Genomic DNA, 12,896 nt, shown 5'->3' on the forward strand with positions numbered 1-12,896 from the left:
CTAATCTACTTACGAAATCTTAATTTACATAAATATAAGTGTTTACAGTGTACATTTTGTTCACAATTGAAGAATTTGTACAGAGTTGCAGTAAAATTAGTCTTTTTTTTTTACGCAGTTCCAAACCCCCGCCACTAGAGGGCGCCCTGACTCTGCAGTGTGGACGTGCAGCAGCCGAGCGAAATGTTTATTAAGGAAAACATCGTAATTCTCTAAAAATTACCATTTAACATTAATTTCTCATTTTCAAACAAATCAAAAATATATTTAATGAACTTACATGATGCTTTCCGTAGTGCAGTTGCTATTTTGAGGATTTTTAACGATACTAAAGCTACATTTTATTTTGAATTGTTGATTAATGCAGCAACTATGCCATTTTAGTTAAACTTATTATACTTATACTTTATATTTGTTACTGGTTACTGGTCTGTAAAGGGCAAAAGCATAAACTTAAGCAGAGGATAGTGTGACGGTGACCAGACGTACTTATTTACGTACAGATTTATCCAAAAAACAGTGATTTGTTCTGATTTTATACAAGAAATGTGACAAGAAGTGTCCCTATTTTTGACCAATCTGATTCCTGACAACAGAAGAGAGGCATAACTTGTCATTTGTTTAGGTAAAATACTTTAAAAGCTGCTTAAAAATGACCAAAACAGGGCTGAACTGGGGCTAAACCAGGACTGAACCATTTCTGAACCACATCTGAACCAGGTTGAACCAGGTCTGATCCAAGACTATCAGATCTGAACCAAGTATGAACCAGGACTGGACCAGGTCTGAACCAGGACTAAACCAGGACTGCACCAGGTTTGAACCATGTCTAAACCACGTCTAAACCGGGTCTGAACCAGGACCAAACCAGGACCAAACCAGAACTGAACCAGGTCTGATCCGAGTCTGAACCAAGTCTGACCTTGGAATGAACCAGGTCTGATCCGGGTCTGAACCAGGACTGAATCAGGACTATACCGGGACTGAACCAGGTCTGAAGTAGGACTGAACCAGGACCGAACCAGGTCTGAACCAAGACTGAACCGGGACTGAACCAGTTCTGAACCAGGACCAAACCAGGACGAAACCAGAACTGAACCAGGTCTGATCCGGGTCTGAACCAGGTCTGAATCAGGACCAAACCAGGACTAAACCACGTCTGAACTGGGTCTGAACCAGGTCTGAACCAAGACTGAACCGGGACTGAACCAGTTCTGAACCAGGACCAAACCAGGACGAAACCAGAACTGAACCAGGTCTGATCCGGGTCTGAACCAGGACTGAATCAGGACTATACCGGGACTGAACCAGGTCTGAACCAGGTCTGAATTAGGACCAAACCAGGACTAAACCACGTCTGAACTGGGTCTGAACCAGGTCTGAACCAAGACTGAACCGGGACTGAACCAGTTCTGAACCAGGACTAAATCAGGACTGAACCAGGTCAAGTACCAGTACAAGAAATGTGACAAGAGGTGTCCCTATTTTTGACCAATCTGATCCCTGCCAACAGTAAAAAGAGGCATAACTCGTCATTTGTTGAGGTAAAATACTTAAAAATCTGCTTAAAAATGACCAAAACACAAAGAAAATGTGACTATACTGACTCACATTAGTGGTAAGTGCATACGAGTTTGTTTTTTTTTTCTTTAATTTCGCACATTTTTACCAACCAAACCATTTTTTTTTTTACAGAGTGTGTAGTCGTACTGTTGTAGACGAGCAGGGTGAGTTTGTGCAGGGCCATGGAGCTGTACGAGGTGACGCTGAGCAGAGAGAAGAGCTGAGACGAGCCTGGACAAACACACACAGGTTAGAGACGGACAAGAGTCTTTTACAGTTCTGTTCACCGTTTTATTTATGCTCGTGTAGACCTTTTCCGCAACGGTAGAGTAAACGACACGTACAGCACCGATCAAAAGTTTTAGAACACCCTAATTTTCCGGTTATTTATTGCAGTTCAAGTCGTGCAAGTCCAGTGAAGAGCTCGAAATGGTACAAAGGTAAAAACTGAACAGACAGAGGTTTAAAAAAAGAGATGAAAGAACAAAACACAAGTCCAAGCTCTGCCAAAACTACCTCAGGAAAAAAAGAACAAGATGGTAAAGCTTGAAAACCTGGAGTGTCCAGCAGCACAGTGTCCAGATTTAAACCTCATCGAGCTGGTTTCGGATGAGCTGGACAAAAGAGCGAAGCGACCGACAAGCGCCACACATTTATGGAAACTTCTGCGACAGACTTGGGAAGAACTTTCTGAAGAATATTTGATTTCTGTTGTAAAAAGAACGAGCCACGAGTGTGTTCAGCTGTTTTATCTGCCAAAGGTTGACACTTTCATCAATCAAAAGTTTAGAAAATGTTTTGGTCAACCGTAAACATTAAAAAAAAACTAGAAAAAGTGTGGTGTTCTAAAACTTATGACCGGTTGTGTAAGTCAATGCTTTTGTACGGCAAAATGTCTATGGAAATGTCTCGTTTATTTTCCACCAGCTTCATAAATCCATGACCAAATCTTCATCCAACAAGGTCGATAAACGATAAACATTCTAACATGAAGAACTTATCCACAACTATCAAGGTAAGAAAGACGAAAACTTAAAGGCGAACAACGACGACGCATTAGTGAAATACTGAACAAAACTATTGTTATGGTCATGAATAAAACAGAAGTAACTTGTGAACTCAGACTGATTCTAGAATTAAAATTTTAAAAATAGATTTCATGATGTCGATATTTGCATAGACAGAGAGATTTGTGCAGTTATCGACATCATGAAATCGATTTTTAATTTTAATTGTAGAATCAGTCTGAGGCTACGTTTATATGTTGACCGTCTGAACAGAAGACGCAAAAGCGGCGTCGCGTCTTCACTTTTTATTCCGCGTTTAGACGAGCGTTTTCCGGGAGGAGATCTGCGCGCGTACGGTGAAGCAAAAGTGTGTGGAATTCGATTGGGTTTTCACGCCAGGCGGCTCGGTGGTGACGCGTGACGTGACGTACGTGACGTGACCGTGACAGATCTGACCAGAGTTTTGCGTGACCTGAGTGGGCAGTGTAGACGGAAACGCTACGGTGGAGCGTCTACGCTACGTGGAGCGTCTTTCACTTTTCCACTCTGGAGGGTGGCTTCAGATTTTTGCGTTTTTAAGACCCAAGAACAGCGTCACCGTCTAAACGAAAGGCACTTCTGATAAAATATTTTGTCGTTTTTACCTGCAAGCGTTCTTGAGTAAACAGGCCTAAAGTGAACAAGTTACTTACGTTTTATTCATGACCATAATGTTAGTTTTGCTCAGTAGTTCACTAATGCCTCGTCGTTTTTCTCCTTTAAGTTTTGTCTTTCTTCCCTTGATAGTTGTGGATAAATTCTTCATGTTACAATGTTTATCCTTTGTCGACCTTGTTGGATGAAGATTTGGTGATGGGGCAGATTTCTGAAGCTGGTGGAAAATATGTGAGACATTTCCACAGATATTTTGCCATAAAAAAGCATTAACGTACGTGACATTTACTCTACTGCTTCTGCTGCTCCTGCTGCTTCTGCAGAATCTGAAGAAGCAGCTTGGATGAGCTGCGAAATCTATTCCACCAAATAAACTTTTGTCCAGTCGACAATAGGGCTGCGCAAAAATATTGAAATATCGATATATATCGTATCGCTTAATGTGATGATGCAGTATTGATATCGTGGTCTGCTGTATCGATATATCACCAAGAGTACTTTTTTGGTTTATTTTACTAAATTGTTTTTGTTACAGAGCTACACACCACAAAAAAACAAAAACAAAATCTAAGTTCAGACGACTTGAATTAAGAAAGTTTGATCTTGATTTGAGTAAATTTAATTTAGCAAGTAAAATTATCTGCCAGTGGAACGAGACTTTCTGCACTTAAAATATGAAAATACATCTGCTGCACTTAAAATAAGAAAAAGAACAACTGTTTACACTTAAAATAAAAAACAGAATCTAATGTTGCTCGAATGAATAAAATCACTTATTCCATTGGCAGATCATTTTACTTGTCAAGTTGAATCGACTCATCCATCCATTTTCTTTCTCTTACCCGGGGCCGGGTCACGGGGGCATCAGTCTAAGCAGAGCCCTCCAGGGGGACCCCGAGATGTTCCCAGGCCAGCCCAGAGACATAGTCCCTCCAGCGTGTCCTGGGTCTTGCCCGGGGCCTCCTCCCGGTGAGACATGCTCAGAACAATCGACTCAAATAAAGTCAAATGTTCTTAATTTTTGAGATTAAACATTACACATTAACATTTTAACTTGCCTAGATATTTACTTTCTGCAGTGCAGTTTTGTTGTTTGTTCAGAGGAAGGAAAAGTTTTTATGCGACACATTTGACATTTTCACTGTTTTGAGGATTAAAATTACCATTTTTCATATGAACTTTGCACTAGAAGAGATTTAACAAACACTTTTAGTATCACAGCCATGATTTAGGCTTTATTTTTTATTGAACTGTATCGAATCGTTTGAAATATATCGTATCGAATCGAAATTGCACTGTAACGAGATATGTATCGTATCGTGGTCTGTATCGTATCGGCAACTTTTTAAGGTTACCCAGCCCTAGTCGACAAACTGAAATTCTTCTTTGCCAATGAAACAAAACCCAACTCCAGGTCTGTTTCTGTGGAGGTAACAACATTCTATCATGTCTTAAAGGTTGTATGGAGGATTTTTTTTTGTTTCAAACTGTCAGTGAAAGTTTAAAATACCATTACAGAGACGCAGCAGCTTTGTAATTATGATGACCAAAAAAAAAAAGAACGAAAATCTATCAACTGTGGACGTGTTGAGGCCAGATAAACATCAGCCAATAGAAAACGAGGCTCCCTCATTTTCTATTGGCTGTTCGGTTGTCAATCAAACTCCCTAGTATAACTGACTCGTCGGAGCGCGGGGATTACGTGGTTTACGCAGCGGTTCTTAGAGGCTTTTTCGAACTGTCGCTTCCTCGCATTTCGCACAAAGTTTGTCGCGACGGCGGACGAGAATCCACGACCGGTTCGCCGCAAAAGAAAGTCCGTTTTTGAGGTCGCTGAAAGAAGAGGAGAAGAGGAAAAGGAGCAAAGCCAAACTGAGGTGATTCTTGGAGATCTCGTCCAGCGATGGCGCGACCGAAGCAGACGAAGGGTCTAAAAACTGACGCGTCGGTCGCTGAATTACTTCTAGACAGGAAACTTCAACAGTAATTCTGAATGCGCACAAGGACTGTCGCTGTATTTCTCTTCCCTTAAAAAAATCCTCTATACAACCTTTAAAGCTCTCAAGAGTCCATTTTACTTAACTAACGAAGTCACTTTTCTGTGGATTTATTGTTATGAATCTAAACCTGTATTTAACCCGGACTCACAGGACCGACATTCAGACTTAAATCTCCTTCAGATATTGATTTATCGTGATCCAATTACGAGCGACGCTAAAGGCAGATGATTCAAACGGACCAAAATAATGAAAATGAGCAGCAGAAGTCGACCGACGCGTACGAGACCGGAGGGGAGTGAAGAACGGCTCACCTGATTGGCTGGAGTTTATGAGAGTATTGACCAGCGGAGTCAGGTCAATGGCTGCAGGGTCCAAGTGCTCCGTCGGGAATTCTGGGAAATGGAGTGCCACAGTTAGACTTTAATCTGCCTCACTTTCTGCGTGAAGGTCCCTGCGGTAAAGCTGGGACTGGATCGGGACTGAACCAGGACTAAACAAGGACTAAACCAGGACTAAAGTTTTAATCTTCCTCACTTTGTACATAATGGGTCCCTGGAAGGCTAGAAATAGACCTCAACCTGGATTAAACCTGGACTAAACCTGGACTAATCCTGACACTCTCACATGATGGGTCCCTGGAAAGCTGGGTCTAGACCTCAACCTGGACTAAACCAGGACTAATCCAGGACTAAACCAAGACTAAACCTCTCATTATCACACGATGGGTCCCTGGAAGGCTGGGTCTAGACCTCAACCTGGACTAAACCAGGACTAAACCAAGGCTAAATCTCACATTCTACATGATGAGTCCCTGGAAGGCTGGGATTGGACCAACATCTGAACCAGGACTAAACCAGGACTGAACCAAGACTAAACCAAGACTAGACCTCACATTCTCACATGGTGGGTCCCTGTAGTGAAGACTGAAACTAGATCAGGACTAGCCCACGACTCAAACAAGACTAAACCAAGACTAAACCAGAACCAAACTACGACTAAACCTGCCTCACATTCTACATCATCTCAATTAAACCTGGATTAATTTGACCTAAACCGGGACTAAACCTGGACTAAATTTGTATTAAAACTGGATTAAACCTGAACTAAACCTGGACTAAACCTGAACAAATCTGGATTAAACCTGAACTAAATTTGGATTAAACCTGAACTAAACCTGGACTAAACCTGAACTATAATCCTGAACTAAACTTGGACTAAATCTGAATTAAACCTTGATTAAACCTGAACTAAACCTGGACTAAATTTGTATTAAACCTGGACTATTAAACCTGGACTAAACCTGACCTAAACCTGAACTAAATCTGAACTAAATCTGAACTAAATCTGGACTAAATCTGGATTAAACCTGGATTAAACTTGAACAAAATTTGGATTAAACCTAAAATAAACCTGGATTAAATATATATTAAACTTGGATTAAACATGGACTAAACCTGGATAAAACCTGAACTAAACTTAAATTAAACCTGAACTAAACCTGGACTAAATTTGTATTAAAACTGGATTAAACCTGAACTAAACCTGGACTAAACCTGAACAAATCTGGATTAAACCTGAACTAAATTTGGATTAAACCTGAACTAAACCTGGACTAAACCTGAACTATAATCCTGAACTAAACTTGGACTAAATCTGAATTAAACTAAACCTGAACTAAACCTGAACTAAATCTGAACTAAACTGGACTTGATTAAACCTGGATTAAACCTGAACAAAATTTGGATTAAACCTAAAATAAACCTGAATTAAATATATATTAAACTTGGATTAAACATGGACTAAACCTGGATAAAACCTGAACTAAATTTAAATTAAACCTGAACTAAACCTGGGACTAAATTTGTATTAAACCTGGATTAAAACTGGGCTAAACCTGGACTAAACTGAACTAAATCTGAACTAAATCTGGATTAAACCTGAACAAAATTTGGATTAAACCTAAAATAAACCTGGATTAAATATATATTAAACTTGGATTAAACCTGGATTAAACCTGAACTAAATTTGGATTAAACCTCAAGTAAACCTGACCTAAACCTGACCTAAAGCTGAATTAAATCTGGACTAAACTAAACCTGAACTAAACCTGGACTAAATCTGGACTAAATCTGGACTAATGAGGACATAAAACATAAAACACTCCAACATTAAACCAGGAGCAAGACAGGACTAAATCAGGACTATACCAGGACTAAACCAGGTCTAAACCAGGACTAAGACAAAAGTACCAGGACAACATCATGAATTTACTGCCAAAACTAAAAACAAGGACTAAACCACGACTGGCCCCAGATTACCAGGACTTAATCAGACTAAACCACAACAAGACCACATCTGATAAGGTCCTGGTTCAGGTCTAAACCCGGACTAAACCCGGTCTAAACTTGGACTACCTCCTTCCCCCGCCTTCACTCTCTGACCCCGGTGAAGGCACGACGATCGTTGCGAGTGATGGGTCCCGGCAGAGGAAGCTGAGGCTGCACGCGACCATATTAGGTCAATATCCTGCGCCTGGTCGATAAGTGAAAGATCCATGTGAGCTTTATGAAGACACAATGTCCCAGAGGGCGACTTTAACTCAGGGTCACATGCTGAGAGAGGACGTGTTTAAGACTCTGCACCATGATTAAGACCTGCTCACAGAAACAGGACTGAACCGGGACTGAACCAGGTCTGAACCAGGACTGAACCATGTCTGAACAGAGTCTGAACCGGGACTGAACCGGGTATGAACCAGGTCTGAATCGTGTCTGATTTCGTCTGAACCAGGACTGAACCATGTCTGAACCGGGACAGAACTTTGTCTGAACTAGGTCTGAACCAGGACTGAACCAGGACTGAACCAGGACTGACCCAAGTCTGAACCAGGACTGAACTAGGTCTGAATCGGCACTGAACCGGAACTGAACCGGGTCCTATTTGGGACTGAACCAGGACTGAACCAGGACTGAACCACATCTAAACCAGGTCTGAACCGGGAATGAACCAGGACTGAACCATGTCTGAACCGAGTCTGAACTGGGACAGAACTGTGTCTGAATTAGGTCTGAATAAGGTCTGAACCCGGACTGAACTGGGTCAGAACCAGGACTGAACCAGAACTGAACCGGGACTGAACCAGGTCTGAACCAGGACTGACCGAAGTCTGAACCAGGACTGAACGAGGTCTGAACCAGGACTGACTGACCCAAGTCTGAACCAGGTCTGAACTAGGTCTGAACCAGGACTATATCGGATCTGAACCAGGTCAGAACCAGGTCTGGACCAGGACTGAACGATGTCTGACCCGAGTCTGAACCGAGTCCAAACCGGGACAGGACCGGGTCTGAACTAGGTCTGAACCAAGACTGAACCAGGTCTAAACTAGGACTGACCCAAGTCTGAACCAGGTCTGAACCAAGACTGAACCAGGTCTAAACTAGGACTGACCGAAGTCTGAACCAGTCTGAACTGAACCAGGACTGAACAGACTGACCAGGTCTGAACTAGGTCTGAACCAGGACTATATCGGATCTGAACCAGGTCAGAACCAGGTCTGGACCAGGACTGAACGATGTCTGACCCGAGTCTGAACCGAGTCCAAACCGGGACAGGACCGGGTCTGAACTAGGTCTGAACCAAGACTGAACCAGGTCTAAACTAGGTCTGAACCAGGACTATATCGGATCTGAACCAGGTCAGAACCAGGTCTGACCAGGACTGAACGATGTCTGAGAGTCTCGAGTCCAAACGGGACAGGACCGTCTGAACAGGTCTGAACGAGACTGAACCAGGACTAAACTAGGTCAGGATCGGATCTGAACCAGGTCAGAGGTCTCTGAACGATGTCTGACCCGAGTCTGAACCGAGTCCAAACCGGGACAGGACCGGGTCTGAACTAGGTCTGAACCGAGACTGAACCAGGTCTAAACTGAGTCAGAACCGGGTCTGAACCAGGACTGAACCAGAACTGAATGGGATCACAGTTGTGCAGGTTGGAGACTCCTGGTTTTACAGCTGAATGGACATTAGAGACCAGGTTGTGTGCAGAGTTTTACCTGTGGAGTCGTGATCTTCTTGTGGTCTCTGCTCCTCACTCCTCGCTCCTGCGCTCCACAAAACAGCATACATACATTATTACCGTACAGAAGTTCAGCTAGATCCATGTTTCTGAAGATATGAGCTAAGATCCTGGTCAGGTCAGGTAAACCCAGTCAGACCCTTCTCCAGATCTGAAGGAGGTTTCCAGTGAGAAGCATTTAGAGAAACTGCGCTGAATGATTTCTGGGGAAGAGTACCAGACTGGAGCTTTCTGACCTGAGCCGTGGTCCTCGTCACGAGTTTGTCGTACCTGTGTACTCTGGGTCGTCTCTCCGCCGTCTCCGAACTTCCACAGACCTTTGTTCTGTAGCACATCAGAAGAACGTCACAGCAACACCAAGAAAAGACCAAGAAAACGTCAGAAGAACACCAGGAGTATGTAGGTTATGTTGTGTTTTGGAGAACCATATTTTATGGATTATAAGTCACACTTTTTTTTTCATGGTTTGGGTGTTTCCTGCGACTTAAATTTAAATGTACCACTGTCACTTTGCTCTACTGCGCATGTCTCCTGCAGAAAGAGCCTCTGTCCTGTCTGTATCATGTCAGTCGATCGCACCGTTACTTCTGCACCACTGAACAATTTAACATCTAAACAAACTTATAAAGACAAAGATTGAGAAGACTGAACACAAATGACCCCAAAAACAAAATCCGATTTTGCAGATTACAAGATGCAAGTCGTGAAATCTGCAGCTGAAAACGATAATCGAGCAGCAGAAAGAAAGTTTGGAGTGAGAGAGAAACTCGTGACACCGGGAGGATGCACCATGAAACTTTCCTGAAGTCACTGGATGGATGGACAAAGTCTGGACTTCAGTGACACCGAAACCATCCTGTCGGGATTCAGAAAGACCAGAATAATTCTAACTGGAACTGAGTCTGTCGAAAGTTACATAGAAGAGGAAGTGGCGCTCTGTTTACCTCCGGAGGTCGCGGAGTTGCTCAAAAATAACACATAGGATGAGTAAGGAAATGGATTTAGTGATTTGGAGTGAGACGGAGAGTTTGTTAAACTTGTTCTGTTCTGTTGTTTATGTTATAGTTTATCTGAAGAACTGTTCATATGTGACGTTAACAGTCTGAAATTTCCCCCCAAAAGTGCGACTTATACTCCAAAGCGATTTATAGTCCGAGAAATACGGTAGGTTGCAGGGTTGGAGTGGACAAAGAGAGCACGAGCCAAAAATGTGCTGATTCTGATCTCTGTTTAGATGTTTCTTCCTGGCACATATGGACCGTGAAAGCTCCAAGGCCCAGACCTGGAGGACTCAGGAGAATGGAACAATACCTGGAGAGTCGTAACAGAGCAGCAGCAGTAACACGGCTGACACCGACAGCAGCAGAAACAGAGGAGCGCGGCCCTGTGACGAGGACATTCTGTAACACACACACAGAAACTCGGGTCACCTCGTCTTTTTTTTTTTTTTTTTTACTTTTATATAAAAACTGTTGCTTAATTGATGTAAAACGATGATACATATTTACCACAGATACGATCGCACCAAACCGATGACAAAATCTTTAAACATGCCAAAACTGTACAAGAAGCTTCAGAAAAATGAACATCAGCCATGACTCATGTCTAAAAGTGGGTCAAGAACTTGTGCTTGCAACTCAGTATAAAAAAAAAAACAAAAAAAACAACAACAACAACTGAGCTACAGAGGTGCAGTGTGTTTGTGGACGGGGTGGAACTCAGCCTCGTCAAAGAGTTTAAATACCTGGGACTGACGTTTAAGAAACACATTAAGCTCCTCGCAAAAACTGTTCATTTTAACTTAGTGAATTTTAGTCAGGTAAGATCCTTCATGACTCCATATGCGTCACAAATGTTTTTACACTCCATGATTCTTGCAGAACCACATGGTCATTCACTGCTGGCACAAAACTCAAACCAGTCAAATCACTTTAACCATTCTCATCTCACCTGCATTATTTTAGACAAGTACAATCTGCTTAATTTGAATAATTTGGTTCATTTTAAATATGGATGTTTTATATATAAAGTTTTGTGTGGACTTGCCCCTGCTCCATTACAGGATTTTATTAAAGTAAAGACCGTCAGTGGGATTGGGAACTAGGACCACGGCCTAAGACAGGAGTGTCAAACTCAAACACAGAGGCCAAAATAAAAAAACTGGGACTAAGTCGGTGCCAAACTAAATATCTACTGAAAAATTTCAACAACATCTGCATGTTTTCTCTTCTTTTAAGATATGTAACGTTAAACCTTTTCTTATTAAAATAAATGTTTAATAATAGTTTTGCTTAAACATTGAATCCAGAACAAACATCATATAAAATAATAACAACATTTTAAATAAATAATGTGTCTATAGTCGATCTGTAGCCGGTGGGCAGCTCTAATACATGTTTGATATGATCTCTCGGGCCAAACGTAATTATATCGTGGGCCAATTTTGACCCCCAGGCCTGAGTCTGATATGTCTGACCTAAGGGAACTGTGAGCTCCACACAGACGCAGACATTTGGACAAAGTGTGTCTCAGTCAGAGGATCTAAGTTCTGGAACATTCTCCCATCATCAATAAGAGAAACTCCAACACTGGACACTTTCAAATCCCACTTGAAACAGCGACTAAAGGAAAACCAGACTTGTGGGCACTTTTAGTTTAGAACTGTCGCTTGTTATTGTTGTTGTTTTTTTTTTTCTGTTAAATTTGTGGTGTCACCTGCTGAGATGGAAATGAGAAATATTTACTCATTAATATACACTGTCCATATTCAATAAATTAAAAAAGAAAACCCATCATAAGCTTTTAAGACAAGTTGGTGCCAATCTCTCCAATATAAAAGTTCTGTAGTGTATCTTTAAATATAACTGTGTAAAAATAACAAATCACTACCCACCTGTTCTCATTTTAAAATTCAAAACTCAGCCTTTAAATTCTTCCCTGAGTCGTTCTCCTGCTCTTACCTGACGTGCGGTCGTCCAGAGGAGGTGCCCGCGCTCGGACTCGGCTTAGCGCTCTAATCCTGTCGATCTGGTTGTCAGGGGCGATTGTCCGGTGCCAGTACAGTGTCAGTGTGCGCCGGGCGGGCCCCCGAGCCCAGAGCTGAGCCGGAGATCAGGTTACGGCTCCTCCTCCCGACGCCGACCTGACCGAAGCTTTCACTCAGACCCCCGCACCTTCACTCAACAACGGCAGACGATCTGGAGAGTTTGGTTTAGGGTCGTCCAAATATTTTACTTTAAATATACATATATCATGTCAGGATGTGAACTTAAAGACTCTGAGCGTGACTTTTTTCCAGTGTATTTGAGCAAAAATGGTTCAGAAATATTGTATGAGCAGCTCTTGAAGTCAAAATATGTCCACTCCACGTTTTATTGTCTCAGATTTAGACATCGTCTCTGCAAAACTTCGCTCTGGTCTCTGAAAGTTGTGAAAAGTGCTTTTAAAAAAAGTGACATTAAGAGGGAAAGAAGCCTAATGTTGGACTAAATCACTAGAATTATACCTTACACCAGATGTGGCTAATATTTGATTTAAGCGTTTGCAAGTTGGTAGTTCCATCTCAGCACCTTGAGCAGGACACTTCATCCA

The 12,896-nt window shown here is 42.1% G+C and overlaps 1 protein-coding gene across 1 annotated transcript in view; it reads right to left on the bottom strand.

The window, feature by feature from the left end:
- LOC110174106 (HERV-H LTR-associating protein 1) overlaps positions 1–10,704 on the bottom strand; it is a 31,829-nt gene extending 21,125 nt beyond the window's left edge. Inside the window, exons 1-4 of the mRNA XM_055151387.1 lie at positions 10,617–10,704; positions 9,576–9,629; positions 5,536–5,616; positions 1,711–1,794 (exon numbers count right to left, since the gene is read on the bottom strand). Coding sequence (XP_055007362.1) covers positions 1,711–1,794; positions 5,536–5,616; positions 9,576–9,629; positions 10,617–10,704 — 307 coding nt within the window. The remainder of the gene's footprint in view (positions 1–1,710; positions 1,795–5,535; positions 5,617–9,575; positions 9,630–10,616) is intronic.
- Between the last annotated feature and the right edge of the window lie 2,192 nt (positions 10,705–12,896).

The sequence above is a fragment of the Boleophthalmus pectinirostris genome, unplaced genomic scaffold (assembly GCF_026225935.1).
Source record: "Boleophthalmus pectinirostris isolate CB_2022bp ecotype Guang Dong unplaced genomic scaffold, ASM2622593v1 HiC_scaffold_16, whole genome shotgun sequence".
NCBI lineage: Eukaryota > Metazoa > Chordata > Actinopteri > Gobiiformes > Gobiidae > Boleophthalmus > Boleophthalmus pectinirostris.